General features: G+C 37.4%; 1 protein-coding gene across 1 annotated transcript; it reads left to right on the plus strand.

Moving 5' to 3' along the window:
- Positions 1-4425: 4425 nt before the first annotated feature.
- LOC148563246 (uncharacterized) lies at positions 4426-7695 on the plus strand. Its single transcript, XM_088486095.1, has 4 exons — positions 4426-4607; positions 6828-7089; positions 7168-7412; positions 7547-7695. Exons 2-3 carry the CDS (start codon positions 6830-6832, stop codon positions 7403-7405), a joined length of 498 nt encoding a protein of 165 aa, XP_088342221.1. The 5' UTR covers positions 4426-4607; positions 6828-6829; the 3' UTR covers positions 7406-7412; positions 7547-7695.
- The last annotated feature ends 9527 nt before the right edge of the window (positions 7696-17222 follow it).

Here is a 17222-nt window from a genome sequence, read left to right on the forward strand (position 1 = left end):
ATAGGGCTGTTAGTCGGCCGGTGAGCTTCTGAACGTCGCGTAGGTTTTTTGGGCTCGTCATCTCGAGGATGGCGCGACATTTCTCTGGGTTGGCTTCAACTCCGCGTTCTGTGATCATGAAGCCGAGGAAATTCCCTGCCTCCATTCCGAAGGCGCATTTTGTTGGGTTGAGCCGCATTTGGTGCCTTCTTAGGGTGTCCATTATGACCTTGAGGTCGCTGATGAGTTGTTCGCCGGAGTCAGTTTTGGCGAGCATGTCGTCTATGTAGACTTCTAGTTTTGTTCCGGATAGGTTCTGGAATATTTTGTTGACGAGCCGTTGGTACGTTGCTCCGGCGTTTTTCAAGCCGAAGGGCATGACTGTGTAGCAGTACGTGCCGTCGGGGGTGATGAACGCCGTTTTTTCCTCGTCGGGTCGGTGCATGGGTATCTGATTGTAGCCGGAGTATGCGTCCATAAAGCTGAGGTATCGATGTTCGGATGCGGCGTCCACTAGTCCGTCGATGTTCGGCAAGGGAAAGGCGTCTTTTGGGCAGGCTTTGTTGAGGTCCGTATAGTCGACACACATTCGCCATTTCCCGTTGGATTTCTTTACCAGTACAACGTTTGCTAGCCAGGTCGTGTAGGGAAGTTCTCGGATGAAGTTTGCTTCGAGTAGGGCTTGTACTTGTCTCTTGACTTCGGCCGCTCGGTCTGCTGACATTTTTCTCCTTCTTTGTGCTATGGGTTTGGCTTTGGGGTTTACGGCTAGCCGGTGGGACATTAAGTCGGGGTCTATCCCCGGCATGTCGGCTGGCGTGAAAGCGAACAGGTCTTGGTTTTGTTTTAAAAATTGGGAAAGGTCTTCTTTTAGGTCATAGGGGAGGTTCCTGTTGATGAAGGTGTACTCGTCCTTGGTTTGTCCTATTTGCAGTTTCTCCATGTCGCCTTCCGGTTCTGGTCTAGGTTGGCCGTCTTGTCGGGCGTCTAGGTCGGCTAGGAATATCCCTGCAGCGTCGCGGGATTTTTTCCGTAAAGCCAGGCTGGTGTTGTCGCATTCTGCCGCGACTTCCCGATCTCCATGGATGGTCCCAATGGAGTCGTCCTCCGCTACGAACTTCATAAGGAGGTACTTGGTAAAGATGATGGCCGAGAAGTCATTGATTGTCTTTCTTCCGAGGATGACGTTGTAGGCAGTGGAGTCTTTTAGGACCACGAATTCGACTAGGATTGTCCTCCTCTTTGTTGCCGGTTCCTATGGTGAGGGGGAGTGTGATGGAGCCTTCCGGTTTGAGGAAGTTGTCCCCGAGTCCCGTGACACCGTTGCGGTGCGTCTGGAGATTTTCGTCGCGGAGCCCAAGCTTGTCGAAGGCCCCTCGAAAGAGGATGTTGGAATCTGCGCCGGTGTCTACTAGTATTCTTCGGACTAGTCCGGTTCCAATTCTTGCCGAGATTACGAAGGGTGCGTCTTCGGCTGCGGTGCCGTGCTGGCAGTCCTCGGGCAGGAAGGTTATTGCTTTGTTGGTCACGGGAGTTGGGGCTTGGTTTCTGACGGCCATTACCTTGAGGTCTTTTTTTATCGTGGATTTTGACTTGCATGGTGCATCTTTGCCCGTGATGACGTTTACTATGATGGTCGGGTCTTCCTCTGGACTTTCTCTAGGGGGTTGCTTTTGGGTTCTCGGGTTACGTCCTTCTCTCTCCGGTGACCTGTCTCTCTCCGCGCATCTCGGTTCTCTGATGATTTTGGCAAATTCTGGGAGTTTGCCGTCTCGTATGGCTTGTTCAAGGGCGTCTTTAAGGTCGAAACAATCTTGTGTTTTGTGACCGTAACCTCGGTGGTATTCGTAGTAGAGGGTTTTGTTGCCTCCTGTCCTTTCCTTGAGTTGTCGGACTTTCGGAATGATGCCTCGATCTGCTATTTGGTGGTATATCTCGGTAATTGGTGCAGTTAGGGGCGTGTAATTAGAGAATTTGCCTATTCTCGGTAGCCGGCTGGTCGGCCTCGGGTGGTCCCGTTGATTCTCTTTGGGTGTTGGGTTATGGTGAGAAGCCGAATTGCCGCGTTGGGTGTTGCCGTGCTACCGCTTGTTGGCCCCGACGACCTGGCTGACTTCTTCGTCGTCGATGTAGTCTTTGGTGACGTTCTGGATCTCATGCATGGTCCATACCGGTCTGGTGGTGAGGTGTTTGCGAAAATCTTCGTTCATTAGCCCATTGGTCAGGCAAAGGCTTGCGACGGAATCCGTGAGTCCGTCGACCGTTAGGCATTCGTCGTTGAAGCGGTCGAGGTATTTTCTTGTGGATTCGTCTTGTTTTTGTGTGACCCCAAGCAAGCTGATGGGGTGTTTGGCTTTAGTGATCCTAGTAGTGAACTGGGCCATGAATTTTCGTGTAATATCGTGGAAACTGGCTATGGATTCGTTTGGGAGGGCGTTGAACCATTTGATCGCTGGCCCGGTGAGGGTTACCGGGAAGGCTCTGCATCGGACCGCGTCGGCCGCTCCTTCTAGGTTCATTCTGGCTTCAAAGGCCGTTAGGTGTTCCTGGGGATCCTTAGTTCCATCGTACTTCATATCGGTAGGTTTGTCGAAGCCTTTGGGGAGTTTTGCTCTTAGGATTCTTTCTGTAAAGGGTGTAGCGCCCATTATTATATGGTCGTTTCTCGTTCGTTTTGTGTCTCGGTGTCGCCGCTCTTCATCTGAGTCACGCTGGTGGCTTAGGTCTCGGGAAGCGCTACGGTTGTGCCTTTTGCTGTATTGCCGTTCTGGCGATTTCTCCCGTCTGTGGTCGCGCGAGGTGCTGCGACCGTTCCTCGTATCATGTCGCCGAGTCGGCGACCTGCCGTGACGAGATTTTGACCGGGAAGTCGCATGGCTTCCGTGTTCGTTATGGAATCTGTTTTTGGTGGTCAATTTGCCTTCGAGCTCTTGGACCCGGAGGTAGAGATCTTGGATGATTTGAGCTGCTTTGTCTCCCGTGTTCTCGGGGTGTCGCGGTTCCGTAAATATACGGTCGTTTGTGTGGTGGATAGCGCTCATTATCCTAGCTTGGTTTGTGACCTCTTGATGTTCTGGGGTCGGATTTCTTGGTCGAGAGTCCTCCCGACTTGAGGAGGCTTCTTCCGGTATGTCCCCCATTCCGATTTAGTCGGCGCAGGTCCCCACAGACGGCGCCAATGTACAAGATGTCTCTGGTACGGGTTGAGAGATGGATCGGGAACCTGCGGGTCGAGGCGGATGCCGGATCACTTGACTGGAGCGATGGGGGGAGGTACCTGCAAAGACACTCCGATGCTCAAGTCAGAACGGATCTGAGAGGTATAAGGTGTGTGGAATGAATGATTACTTAAAGGGACCTGGGCCCTTTATTTATAGGTGATGATGAATGTCTTATCTTATCTTATTTGGCTAAGATAAGGGAGACGTTTGAATTCGAAAGTCGGTTAGGAATCTGAGAGTGCCGTTTTCGGGCCTTCTAGAAGAGGGGAGCGGGTCGGACCCGGGGAACCGGTGTTGGGTTCGGTCTTGGATCCGGAACGGTGGGCCGGATCCGTAACAAGAAATAATTTAAAAGGTAGAGTATTTTTTTATTTTGTTAGATTAACTCTAAAATTTATTATTTAAATTATTTATAAAAATTATTGTTTACCTAAAAAAAATGATCAGAGCAACAAACGCTATAAAAAAATTTAACAAGTGTATGTCAATTTTATCGAATTACCAGGATAATTAAACTTCTATTCATTTCTCATTAGGAACTATATTTTTTATTTTACTACAAGAATTTGAGTTATATTATTAAAATAATTCGATTAAATGTATGATCCAATTTGACTATAATTTTGTGAGGAAAAAAAAATTCATGTTTCTATTGTGGGAATTGCAATGGTAAAACCTGGAACCAAAGATACTTAGACATATAACAATTTACCAACAATTTATTGTGGCCTTACTAATTTGAGAGATGTCAGCATCAATTTCATTGAGAACTAGTGAAGTTGCACGGTATGATAAGTATAATGAAAAAAAAAAAATTAAAATATTGTTAGATTAGGTGCTTAATATGGATCTTTTATATTAAATTGAATCATAAAAATAAGAATATATAATTTTACTTTTTAAAAAAATGAAAAATTTTATTAAAAAATTAAAAATATCGTTTAATTATAATAAACACATTATAATATAATTGTATAATAAAATTGTGAACAAAACAATTTAATATTAAGGGGTAAGTACGATTATGGTCCCTTAAGTTTAGTGTCAGAATCAAATTCATCCCTCTTATTATTTTACCATTAAAATCGTCCTTAATGTTTCATTTGTATTTAATTTCGTCATTTGTAATTAAAATTTTTTTAATGACAATTCTACCCTTTTTTTATTTCGCGGGAAATGCTTGATTTCTTTCCTTGGACAAGAAACCCTTAACGTTTCTTATTCATAACGCTTGGTTTCTTATTCACAAGGCTTGGTAAAGGAAATCCAATACGTTGTGCCCTAACCCATGATCGGAGAGGACCGGAGATGTTGATGGACTGAAACCGAAGAGTGGAGGCGAGGACGAGGAAGTGGAAGAAAGGGACGTGAGGATTCGCTGGAGCATTACCGATAGGGTTTGAGTAGGTATGTTTTTGTTCCTTCTTTTCAGTTTGGTAGCTGTCGCTGCAGTGGGTATTCTCGGGTTAGATTACTTAGGGTTTGGGGGTGTGTTTATCGTTGGAATGAGGCCATGTGTGTGGAGAGTAGGGAGTAGGTAGTTCCGTCTGTTTCATGTTCTATGTTAATGTGTATGTGTTGTTGTACTCTATTTCACGATCTAGGGAAAATTCGGTTTCACGATCTATGCTAGGGTTTCACTCAGTATCTTGTTTTTAGTGGATTTAGGTCTGAGAATTGCTCCGCTCTTGCTAATGCTCAACTGTTTGATGATGATGTTGATGTGTTGCGCTTTTACATGCTGCTGTGTTGTTAATTTTAAAGTTTCTCACTGTTTGGTGCTGATTTGAGTTGTCTTATTTTGCTCAATGTTGCCTGAACCATATTGATTGGCTGCTTGTTTTACCTGTTTGATGTATTTTGGATTCATATGAGTTATTTTACTGCTGATTGCAACAGCTCAATCCTGAATTCTAATTCATTTTTTTCTATTGTGTAGTTCTAGTTTGGAAAATTCGGTTTCACGATCTATGCTAGGGTTTCACTCAGTATCTTGTTTTTAGTGGATTTAGGTTGCTCCGCTCTTGCTAATGCTCAACTGTTTGATGATGATGTTGATGTGTTGCGCTTTTACATGCTGCTGTGTTGTTAATTTTGAAGTTTCTCACTGTTTGGTGCTGATTTGAGTTGTCTTATTTTGCTCAATGTTGCCTGAACCATATTGATTGGCTGCTTATTTTACCTGTTTGATGTATTTTGGATTCATATGAGTTATTTTACTGCTGATTGCAACAGCTCAATCCTGAATTCTAATTCGTTTTTTTCTATTGTGTAGTTCTAGTTTGGAAAATTCGGTTTCACGATCTATGCTAGGGTTTCACTCAGTATCTTGTTTTTAGTGGATTTAGGTTGCTCCGCTCTTGCTAATGCTCAACTGTTTGATGATGATGTTGATGTGTTGCGCTTTTACATGCTGCTGTGTTGTTAATTTTGAAGTTTCTCACTGTTTGGTGCTGATTTGAGTTGTCTTATTTTGCTCAATGTTGCCTGAACCATATTGATTGGCTGCTTGTTTTACCTGTTTGATGTATTTTGGATTCATATGAGTTATTTTACTGCTGATTGCAACAGCTCAATCCTGAATTCTAATTCGTTTTTTTCTATTGTGTAGTTCTAGTTTGGAAAATTCGGTTTCACGATCTATGCTAGGGTTTCACTCAGTATCTTGTTTTTAGTGGATTTAGGTTGCTCCGCTCTTGCTAATGCTCAACTGTTTGATGATGATGTTGATGTGTTGCGCTTTTACATGCTGCTGTGTTGTTAATTTTGAAGTTTCTCACTGTTTGGTGCTGATTTGAGTTGTCTTATTTTGCTCAATGTTGCCTGAACCATATTGATTGGCTGCTTATTTTACCTGTTTGATGTATTTTGGATTCATATGAGTTATTTTACTGCTGATTGCAACAGCTCAATCCTGAATTCTAATTCGTTTTTTTCTATTGTGTAGTTCTAGTTTGGAAAATTCGGTTTCACGATCTATGCTAGGGTTTCACTCAGTATCTTGTTTTTAGTGGATTTAGGTTGCTCCGCTCTTGCTAATGCTCAACTGTTTGATGATGATGTTGATGTGTTGCGCTTTTACATGCTGCTGTGTTGTTAATTTTGAAGTTTCTCACTGTTTGGTGCTGATTTGAGTTGTCTTATTTTGCTCAATGTTGCCTGAACCATATTGATTGGCTGCTTGTTTTACCTGTTTGATGTATTTTGGATTCATATGAGTTATTTTACTGCTGATTGCTACAGCTCAATCCTGAATTCTAATTCGTTTTTTTCTATTGTGTAGTTCTAGTTTGGAAAATTCGGTTTCACGATCTATGCTAGGGTTTCACTCAGTATCTTGTTTTTAGTGGATTTAGGTTGCTCCGCTCTTGCTAATGCTCAACTGTTTGATGATGATGTTGATGTGTTGCGCTTTTACATGCTGCTGTGTTGTTAATTTTGAAGTTTCTCACTGTTTGGTGCTGATTTGAGTTGTCTTATTTTGCTCAATGTTGCCTGAACCATATGAATTGGCTGCTTGTTTTACCTGTTTGATGTAATTTGGATTCATATGAGTTATTTTGCTGCTGATTGTTTATCCGTGAACGTCCAATTTACTGCCGGAATGCTTTTCTCGTTTTGTTCCAGGTATGACGCACAGCAGTGATGACGACGTTCTGGGGCTTGGAAATAAAGCCTCTGGAAGCAAGAGGAAGTCGCCGCCGAGTGACTCCGAAGACGACAACGAAAGGGAAGACAGGGGATTCCAGTTGGAATCCCCAGAAAATAAGAGACCGAAAACTGCAGATGAAGATGAGGATGATCCTAATCCGGAGGTTTTTCCAGACTGCACTGCTGAAGTATTACATCTGATGAATAGGAGAGTACTTTTTGTTCTGCTAGTGACGAGGTAATAAATTAATTTTGTTTTTCTTTATCTAGTGCAGAAGTAGCAGACTGTTAACAAATTCATTTTGTTTATGTTAAGAGGTCCACCTACTCCTGAGCAAACCGCGCAATTGAACCAGACAAGGGCCCTAATTGGTGGTGGGACAGAGTATGTGGTGATGGACTGTAGACCGTATCCTAACTTTCATGCTGGAATCGGGGTCTGTCGGGACCCTCCCTACATTGTCCTCCTACGCGAGATGGACGCCCTTCATACTTTTCCCCCTCATGCCCTTCCACAGGAAATTGCTGACAGAGTAGCTGAATACGCGGATTGAGGATATGGTAATTGTTTTACCCTTTTTGTTTCTTCACAATTATATTGTCTGTTGATATTATTAAGCTGATTTTGTTTTGTTTGGGCTGTATTTTGATCAAAGTGTTATGTTGTTGTTTCTTTCTTTTTCTTCAATTTTCAGATTCCACAGAGCATTCATCCATAGCTGTTGGAAAGCTTTGGGAAATGTTTTAGGTCATGATATGAGAATGCTCATTGTTTGTTTGACTTTGGGACTGGACCCAATTGCATTAAATCAAAATTAAAAAATCTGAATTTTCTCTTCGAAAATAGTAATGGTGAAAAGAACAAGCATTCTACTCTTGAAATAAGATTGGTCTCTTTTCTTAACATCTATGGGGAATACAATTATACAATGCCTTCTTTTCTCAATTATAATGAATTTAAAGTGCATCAAAGGTAGAAGTATGGTTGAAGATGCACATTACAACGTTAAAGCAAAGGATTGAGAAATTACAATGAAAAAGTATATCAAAGTATGATTGTTTTGTTGACAATGAACTCGAGACATTAACTTGGGTTTAATGGAATGTACAAAAATGAAAAATTTCAAACAAATTGATTGTAGTAGCTGTTACCGAAAGTCCAAAAGGTTTCACTTTACCAACTACTTTCGATGATTCTCATTGAAGCCTAGGTTCTTTAACACACATATAGCAATATGGTCCACCCAAATTGAAGACTAAAGACACTTGCCTCCTCAACTTTCTCACACACTCTCTTAATCTTCTTACAAGCTTGCACATGCAGCATAATAAATGTTGCGTTTGTTTACGGGAACATGATATTGAGATAGAGACATTGAGATATAAAATTATATTTAATAGATGAGATATTAATAGAGATATTGTATTCAAAGATACTAAATTAATATATGTTGTATCTATTTTAATAAGAAGAACATAGAAACACTTATTTTTTATTTTTTTATTATTTTTGTTAATTTTTTATAATTATATTTTTATTATTATATTTTTTTTCTCAATTTTTTTAATGAAAAAAATAGAATAAATTAGATTTTTATAATTTATTTTATTTTATTACCAAACAGAATACAAAAATACTAAATTTAATGTCTCTGTCTTTTATATCTTATTTTCAGTGTCTTGTCTTATCGTATCCTCGTAAACAAACATAGCCAAATGATTGTTGGGGACCTTGGATAACCCTAGTTAAAATTCTATATGTCAAGAAATTAAAACAAGCGGTTTAGTTTTATTGTTTATACAATTATTTAATCATATTGGTGTTTTTTTTATGACCATTCACGCATATGGTTATTTTTGTGGACATAACATTACATAATTAGAAACACATTTAAATTTATTTTATGCTAATAATGTATTAAAATAAAATTATTAAATATTTGTTTGGTTTGTGTTCATTTGTTTTTTTTTTTTTTGGAATTACAAAAAGACAAAGAATTAAAATTTAATTTTTCCTAATTTTCTATAAAAGAATCTAAGCACAAAAATATTAAAAATAAAAACCAAAAAAATTGAGTAAAGTATATTTTTGTTTTTGAAATTTATTAAAAATATCCGTAAGTTTGATTTTATTTTAATTTTGTTACAAAATTTTCGATTTGTATCAAATATACACTTAACAGTTAAATTTTTAAAAAATTTAGGACCAATTCAATAATAATACATGACAACTATGTCTGATTTACTTATGTTAAAAATTAATTTTATAAAATTATTATTGAATTGGTTCTAAATTTTTTGAAAAATAACCACTAACAATATATTAAGGATTTAATTTCAATATCCTTAGTGCTGCTTTGATGAAGTCATTGGTACCTTTTTATAGTTCTTATTTTAAATGAATGGCCAAGAAAGCATTAACACAGCAAAGTTATGCACTTTTGGTATTATTAATACTATTATTTATTATTTGGGAGAGCACTTTGAGTGTCTTTTGATTAGGGCTTAAAGGCACTGAAATTGTCTCATTAGATGTTAGATAGGAAAGTGCCCCAATTCGTGGATGCTCCCCCTGTATTGGGCATTTCGCTAGCGCCAGACCTGAGATGCCCCCTCCCCATTTCGTGTACGTCGACCATGATATGCCACCTGCTGCTGTGAGGTCCATTTCGCGGCTGCCGAACCTAAGTTAAAGTGAAACTCCATTTCGTGGACGCTGGATCTGATATGGCCTTGCGCATTTTCGGAATATTTTTTACTGGTGCGTATTTTGGTAAATAATATATTTTTAATATTTATTTATATAAAAAAGCCGCGATAGAGGCTAAAATTATTTTATACCATCCTTCAATAAGTCTAACTAATAATAAATAATTGTTCCAAAGAAAGTGCAAACACCACCCCTTTACCGTTCATCTTATTAACTAGTTAAAAAAAATGATAAGGCTTTTTAATGGGTATGTCCGATAGACTCTGTTTGATATGAAATACTTATATTAAAACGAAGATGTTGTAAAATAAATAAATAAAAAATATAAAATAAAAAAATATAAATATGTTCTTATCTTACTATAATATAAGTACTTTATCTATTTATTAATATTATAAATATTATAGCTTAAAACTATAGAGAGATAAGAGAGAGAGTTTATTAACAGAGAAGAATATTATAATTTATAAGAGAGAAAATGAAATATTTTATTGTTGTGTGTAATCTTTTTTGTATAAGATCATGCTTATTTATAGGCGTACAAAAGCATTGCTATTTGGTTTCATTAATTTCATTTTGTTTTGAGAAACTAAATCCTCATCCTAAAAAGAGTGAACCGCCCATTAAATGGGCATCCACATCACCAGACTTATCTTAACAGAAGAGACTGTGTTTGGTATGAAATACTTATATTAAAACAAAGAGACGGAAAAAAATTGAAATTTAGTATTGTGTTTAATGATTATAGATTAAAATTAAAATTTTAGTTTTGAAATACAAAATTTCAGTTATTTCAATATTTCTAAAAAGTGAGAATATATAGAGCTGAAATCTTTGGAGACAAAAACTAAAATTTTACTAATATTTCTTTCTTAAATTACCCTCTATCAAAATTTAAAAATTCAACTCTACCCTTTGATGAAAATTACTTAGGACATTCTCCTACATTCTTTCTCTGTACAGTCACTCTCCTTAAAGCATGACATCATCGTCGCCACCAGGACCAACTCGTCATCGTCATCGGAATCACTGTGACTTCCTTCTTTCTCTCTTTTCCTTCTTCTCTTCCTCATCCTTGCACCGCTAGTGTTTAGTCGCCTCTCAAATCCTTCTTTGTCCTCTTCTTTCCGTATCTTGTCTTAGCTGCCTTGGCTTTATCGTACCTCGTCTGTCTCTGTCTTGTGCTCGTCTGCCTACTTCTTTCATTTTGTCATTGGGTCGAGTCCTCTACAAGATCTGCTCTGCTCTCTATTGTCGATGGCTTGCTCTTTAATGGCGCAACCCGACCCTTACTCGTCACTATGCCGTCGCCGTCGCTCGTCCCTATGCCATTTTTCATCTTTTTCTATGAGTCACTAATTCCTTTGTTAAGGGGATTAGGAGTTTTGTTTTTATTTTCATGGATTATTAATCTAAGTTTTATTTTATTTTGAGGTTATGCATTGATCTATTTTTAAGGTTGAGTTTTCATTCTTCATTCTTTAAAGGATTAGTAATATTGGTAAATATGCTAATTCTGTTTTAAATTCTGTTTATTATTTTAAAAAATTTAATATCGGAATTACAGTTTGAATATTCTTTCTCATTACTTTTTGATTTGACTAGGAATAATATTTTAAAAAGTGTGCGACGTTATTTTTCTTTTAACTCTCAATTGTTTATGACTAGTTTAAATATGTGACACATACAATACTTTTTTATAAAACACCATCTGATATATATATATATATATATATATATATATATATATATATATATATATATATATATAAAGACAACATTTAACCCTAAAATTTTCATTTTTTACAAACACAATTACACAACCTCATTGAAGATATTGCAAGAAGAGAAGATTTTTTTTCAAGCTAGCGTTGGTTCAAATAAAATTATCATACTACAAGATTATAAGAAAAATAATAAGTGACCTACTAAACTTTACAAGAATAATACTTCTTATTCTTTTATGTATAATACTTTTTCTTATTTATTAGTACTAAACTACAATATGTAAATCACTTATTCATATAATCCGCATGCTTTACATTTTCCTTCCTAATTTTGTGCTATGATTGAAAACATGCTTCTTTGCCCTTAAATTTACTATGTTTAATCCTCTCTCATTACCATTCGATGCCTTGATATGTGTTTTAAGTGATTTCAGAGATTAATAGGGTAAAGTTGAATTTCGTGGATATTGTTCTGCAGAAGTGGAGAGAGTGAGTTATGGAGTGTGTTAGCACAACTTCTATGTCGGTGTTGATAAATGGGTTGCCAATAAAGCCGTTCAAGATGGAAAGAGATTTGCGACAAGGTGATCCTCTATCTCCATTCTTGTTTGTTCTTGTTGTGGATGTCCTACATAGAATGATTGGAGTGGCAGTCAGGAACGGTCGGATAGCTCCATTACTTGTTGGGAGAGACAATATAGAACTGTCACATCTCCAGTTTGCTGATGATACTGTGTTATTCTGTCCACCAGAGGAGGAGACTATTAAAAATTACAAGAGGCTGCTTCGTAGTTTTGAGGTGATGTTGGGGCTAAGTATCAACTTTGACAAATCCAACTTGATCCCAGTCAACTGTGAACAACAGTGGGTTCAAAGTATGTGCAGCTTGTTGGGGTGCAAAGAGGCTACTCTCCCGATCAGGTACCTTGGAATCCCCTTAGGAGCTAACCCAAGGTTAGTCAAGACTTGGAAGTCAATTATAGACAAAGTGAAAGAGAAGCTCAGCTTATGAAAATCAAAGACACTCAACAAAGCGGGGAAGCTTGTGCTCATCAAAGCAGTTCTGAATAGCCTCCCGGTATATTATTTAAGTTTATATAAGATGCCGAAGGGTGTTCAGGAGAAACTTATTTCATTACAGCGAAGGTTCTTGTGGAGTAAGGAGGATGGCAAGAAGGGGATGACTTTGGTTAACTGGGAATTGGTCCAAGCTCCAAAAAAGCTAGGTGGGCTAGGATTTGGTAATGCGATGCTTCGTAACACAGCTCTCCTGTTTAAGTGGTGGTGGTGGTTCTCAAAAGAGGAGGGTCCGTTGTGGAAGAAGGTGGTTTGCTCATGTAATAGTCTCTCTCCTACTAAATTATTATCTTCCCAGACTTTACCTACTAGAGGGGGCCCGTGGAAGAATATCTGTCAGCTACAGATCAGGGAGCAACATATAAGAGACAAGATGATAAATGGCTTGTCTATGGAGATTGGCAATGGCAGGAAACTCTTCTTTGGGAAGATGTGTGGCTAAGTGGTGGTCCTCTAAAGGAAAGGTTTCCAAGGCTTTTCTCAGTTTCAGATCAAAAAGAATCTGTCATAGGGAACTATGGTTTCTGGGATGGGTTAGAGTGGATTTGGAACTTCCAGTGGAGGTGTGAGCTTTTTCAATGGGAGTTGGAATTGGTGAATCAACTACATGATGCTTTGAGACCGATTAAACTAGCTTTTGATAGAGAGGATAGAGTTGTCTGGAAGTTTGACAAGCAAGGCATTTTTTCTACTAACTCATTTGTGCAGGTCTTGCAGGTGGAAACACTACCGGAAGAGATAACAAGCTATAGCTTCACGAAGACTATTTGAAAAGGCTTAGTCCCCCCAAGAGTGGAGTTGCTTGCCTGGTTTGCTTTAATAGGCAGGGTGAACACAAAGGAAAGGTTGTGTCGTCTCGAAATCGTTAATCAGGATGAGAATGTGTGCGTATTATGTAATCATGATGTGGAATATATTCACCACTTGTTTCTTGGCTGTAAATTTACCTGACAGGTGTGGTGCACTTGGCTATCTGATTTTGGCAGAAAATGGTCTGTTCCGAGTACCCTCAAGGAACACTTTGAAAGCTGGACAGATGCTACAGGTAGAAAGGAGGAACATAAGGTGTGGTTTATAAGTTTCTTTGTCATTGTATGGAACGTCTGGCTGGAAAGGAACAGGAGGTTGTTTCAGAATAAAAGTAAAAGTGTCGAAGACATCATCAACATGACGCGATTTAACTACAAGGAGTGGAGGTGTGAAAATCCTTTTTGTTGTTGATGGCAATACTGGAGATGACATTGGGATGCATATATATTCGCTCTGACAAGTTACTAGGTGGATATAACAGACGTTGTTTTATTTTATTTTTATTTTGTTATTGTCACTACTTTGTGCTCCATGTTTGTGTTGAGCTTCTTTGTTTCAAAAACAAAAAAACAAAAAGTACCAAACCAGTGATAATATAATAACACTAGTAAAACCACATATCTAATTCATTACTTAATAAATAAGTCAAAAAAATAAAAAATTTTCATCATCTCTATACTTTAACATGTGGTGATTTCAATGAGTCAATTACAGCAGCGTCAAATAATTCTTGTGGTAGCTTTGGTGGATTGATTATGGCAAAACAGAGGAATTTATAATTTTCTATGTTAAAAGATGATGAATCATTATTTTGCATTTGAAAAAACCAAAATAATGCGTAGAGTTTGGGCTTTTTATATAAATAAACATTGGAAAAACATTAATTCTCGGAATACGCATGGCTTAAATTAATGACCGAAATACGCATGGCCAATTCAACCTCGCTGGCCACGAAATGGAGTTCCACACCAAATCGCAACTGGCGCCCACGAAATGCAGGGAAGAGCAGCAGGCTTTTTCATTTTGTGGCTGGCAGAAAGGAGATGGGGCTTTTTCAAATCTTGCAACGATGTTTGTGGTGGAATCATTATCCACAATGGATCGTCGCAAACGAATGTAATACCTTCTGCTGTATGAGAAATTTCTCCATTAGGATATATAATCATGTAAACATTCTCCGCAGCCATACAAATAGCAGACCAATATTACTACCTGGAAATTTTAAAGAAAGAATGAGGGTGCAGAGGTTGAGGGCTAGTTTGGAGTGTGAGAAGAGAGTGATAATGGTTCCTTTCGCCGTTGATCCACGAGCGTTTATATAGGAAAATTACGGTACCAATTCGTGGCCGGTACACCTGAGGTGCACCAATTCGTGCCCGCCCCCCTTGGAATACCCATTTCGTGGGTGCCAGCCACAAAATGGCTGCTCTTCCATTTCGTGCCCGACACAGCTGATATGGCCCCTACTTCACTCTCTTCCATTTCGTGGGCGCCACTTGCGATTTGGTATGGAACTCCATTTCGTGTCCGGCGAGATTGAGTTGGCCATGCGTATTTCAGTCATTAATTTAAGCCATGCGTATTCCTGGAATTAATGTTTTTTCCATGTTTATTTATATAAAAAAGCCCGTAGAATTTTAAGAAAAAGGAAGGGGTATGAAAAAAAAAAAAAGAAAAAACGAAAATTGATAATACTAAATAATGTGAACAATGGACATATCGGATATTTAATTCAATAGGTATGCAGATAATTATGTTCATTATTTTTACTGGGATATTTTTTTTTATTCGATTTACTTATATACAATTAATAATAGCTGGATGTTCAATTCACTAAGTGTATAAATAGTTATTCTCATGTTAAAGTTTAAGAAATAATTTAAAGGGTAGAGTATTTTTTATTTTGTTAGGTCAACTCTAAAATTTATTATTTAAATTATTTATAAAAATTATTGTTTACCTAAAAAAAATGATCAGAGCAACAAACGCTATAAAAAAATTTAACAGTGTATGTCAATTTTATCGAATTACCAGGATAATTAGACTTCTATTCATTTCTCATTAGGAACTATATTTTTTTTTTACTACAAGAATTTGAGTTATATTATTAAAATAATTCGATTAAATGTATGATCCAATTTGACTATAATTCTGTGAGGAAAAAAAAAATCCATGTTTCTATTGTGGGAATTGCAATGGTAGAACCTGGAACCAAAGATACTTAGACATATAACAATTTACCAACAATTTATTGTGGCCTTACTAATTTGAGAGATGTCAGCATCAATTTCATTGAGAACTAGTGAAGTTGCACGGGGTATGATAAGTATAATGAAAAAAAAATTAAAATATTATTAGATTAGGTGCTTAATATGGATCTTTTATATTAAATTGAATCATAAAAATAAGAATATATAATTTTACATTTTAAAAAATGCAAAATTTTATTAAAAAATTAAAAAATACCGTTTAATTATAATAAACACATTATAATATAATTGTATAATAAAATTGTGAACAAAACAATTTAATATTAAAGTCTGGTAAAAAAATTAACTATAAAATTAAAATTTTAATGAACAAATTATTACCTTAATATAACAAAAAATATTTGTTATGCCATTTACTACAAATTACAAAAAATGATGAAATTCTATTAATAAAAAATTATAATACAATGCAGTATAATTATCACCATATTTAGATAATGAACTTTTAAAAGTTTATATTTGAAGATAAATGATATTATTAATGAAACTAAAATCCATATGACTGGCAAGATTCTCTGCCAAACTAAAATCAATCCCACACTAAGCTGTCAATTAATGAGACACTATGTAATAAGCCAAAAAAAAAAAAAATATGACCCGTAAATCAAAACGGACCTGCTATACATACAAGCTTACAAGTTGGCCCAGCCCAAATAGAACTCACGCGCATGAAGAGAGATTACATGGAGCGTCACATTCACGCGCTCAACACTCAAACGGTTACGTATGGCAGACTCTTCCACTTCTTCCACTTCTTCCACTTCTCAAAGCGCTTCGAAAACAAGGAAACCCTTCCATTTTCGAGCGAAAATCAAAGTTCAAAATATACAAGTCATTGTTCGAAACCTCCGTCAAAACACCATCAAACTCTCCATCAAGAATCTGAAGAGAAAACAAAGCAACAATACTCAACGTAAGTTCATTAAGATTCCTGTATATTTTCCATACTACAAACTACGTTTTACTTTCCTTCTATGTCGTTGTTCTAGGGTTTACTGTTATTCTTGCTTCTTTGTTACACTGTTCTTCTACGTTGTTGTTCTAAGTTATCCTGTTATTCTTGTTGTTCTAGATCTTCTGGTAACTGATTTTTGGGGGTTTATTCCGTAGATTGGGGGGTGTATACTACTTGACCTTGTAATGTGGCTTGATATTGAAGCATGTTTGAGTGATATCTGACTGATATATATGGATACTATATCTGAATCATATCTATGGGAGTATCTCACTGTTATCAATGGGTGTATCTGATTCTTACATATGGGTGTATCTTACTGTTATCAATGGGTGTATCTGACTCATATATGCGTGTATCTAACTGTTATTAATGGGTGTATCTGACTCATATATATGGGTGTATCTTACTGATATCTTTGGGTGTATTTTTCGTTTCAGAGAAAATGGCAGCAAGAAACCAAACAAAAGACCTTAAGTGTGCCACACATCTCCTAAGTGATAAGTTCAGAAACATGACCGAGGAGAAGAAGGTGATTGTGAGGGATCTAGGATTCGGTGGGTTGATGCACATCCCACCACTGAGGGTGGATCACCAACTGTTAAGGGAGCTGGCAAACAACTTCAAACTTGGGGAGAACAGACTGAAAACAGGATATGGTTCTTTCCAAATAACACCAAAAACAATAGGTCATGCGCTTGGCATCAATGCAACAGGTAACTAGCTTAAAATTATAGGTGTATATTAAGTTGATGCTTGGGTGTATTTGAACTGACTTGGATACTTTGTTGTTTTCCTTTTTGTAGGAGATCTATTTCCTGA

Source organism: Arachis ipaensis, chromosome B5, assembly GCF_059453495.1.
Source record: "Arachis ipaensis isolate K30076 ecotype BB chromosome B5, ASM5945349v1, whole genome shotgun sequence".
Classification (NCBI taxonomy): Eukaryota; Viridiplantae; Streptophyta; class Magnoliopsida; order Fabales; family Fabaceae; genus Arachis; species Arachis ipaensis.

Bases quoted from the DNA above. Each gene is read 5' to 3' on its own strand.
- LOC148563246 (XM_088486095.1), top strand. From the start codon at position 6,830: ATGACGCACAGCAGTGATGACGACGTTCTGGGGCTTGGAAATAAAGCC. The intron at 7,090-7,167 runs GTAATAAATTAA...GTTTATGTTAAG, and splicing joins TTTGTTCTGCTAGTGACGAG to AGGTCCACCTACTCCTGAGC.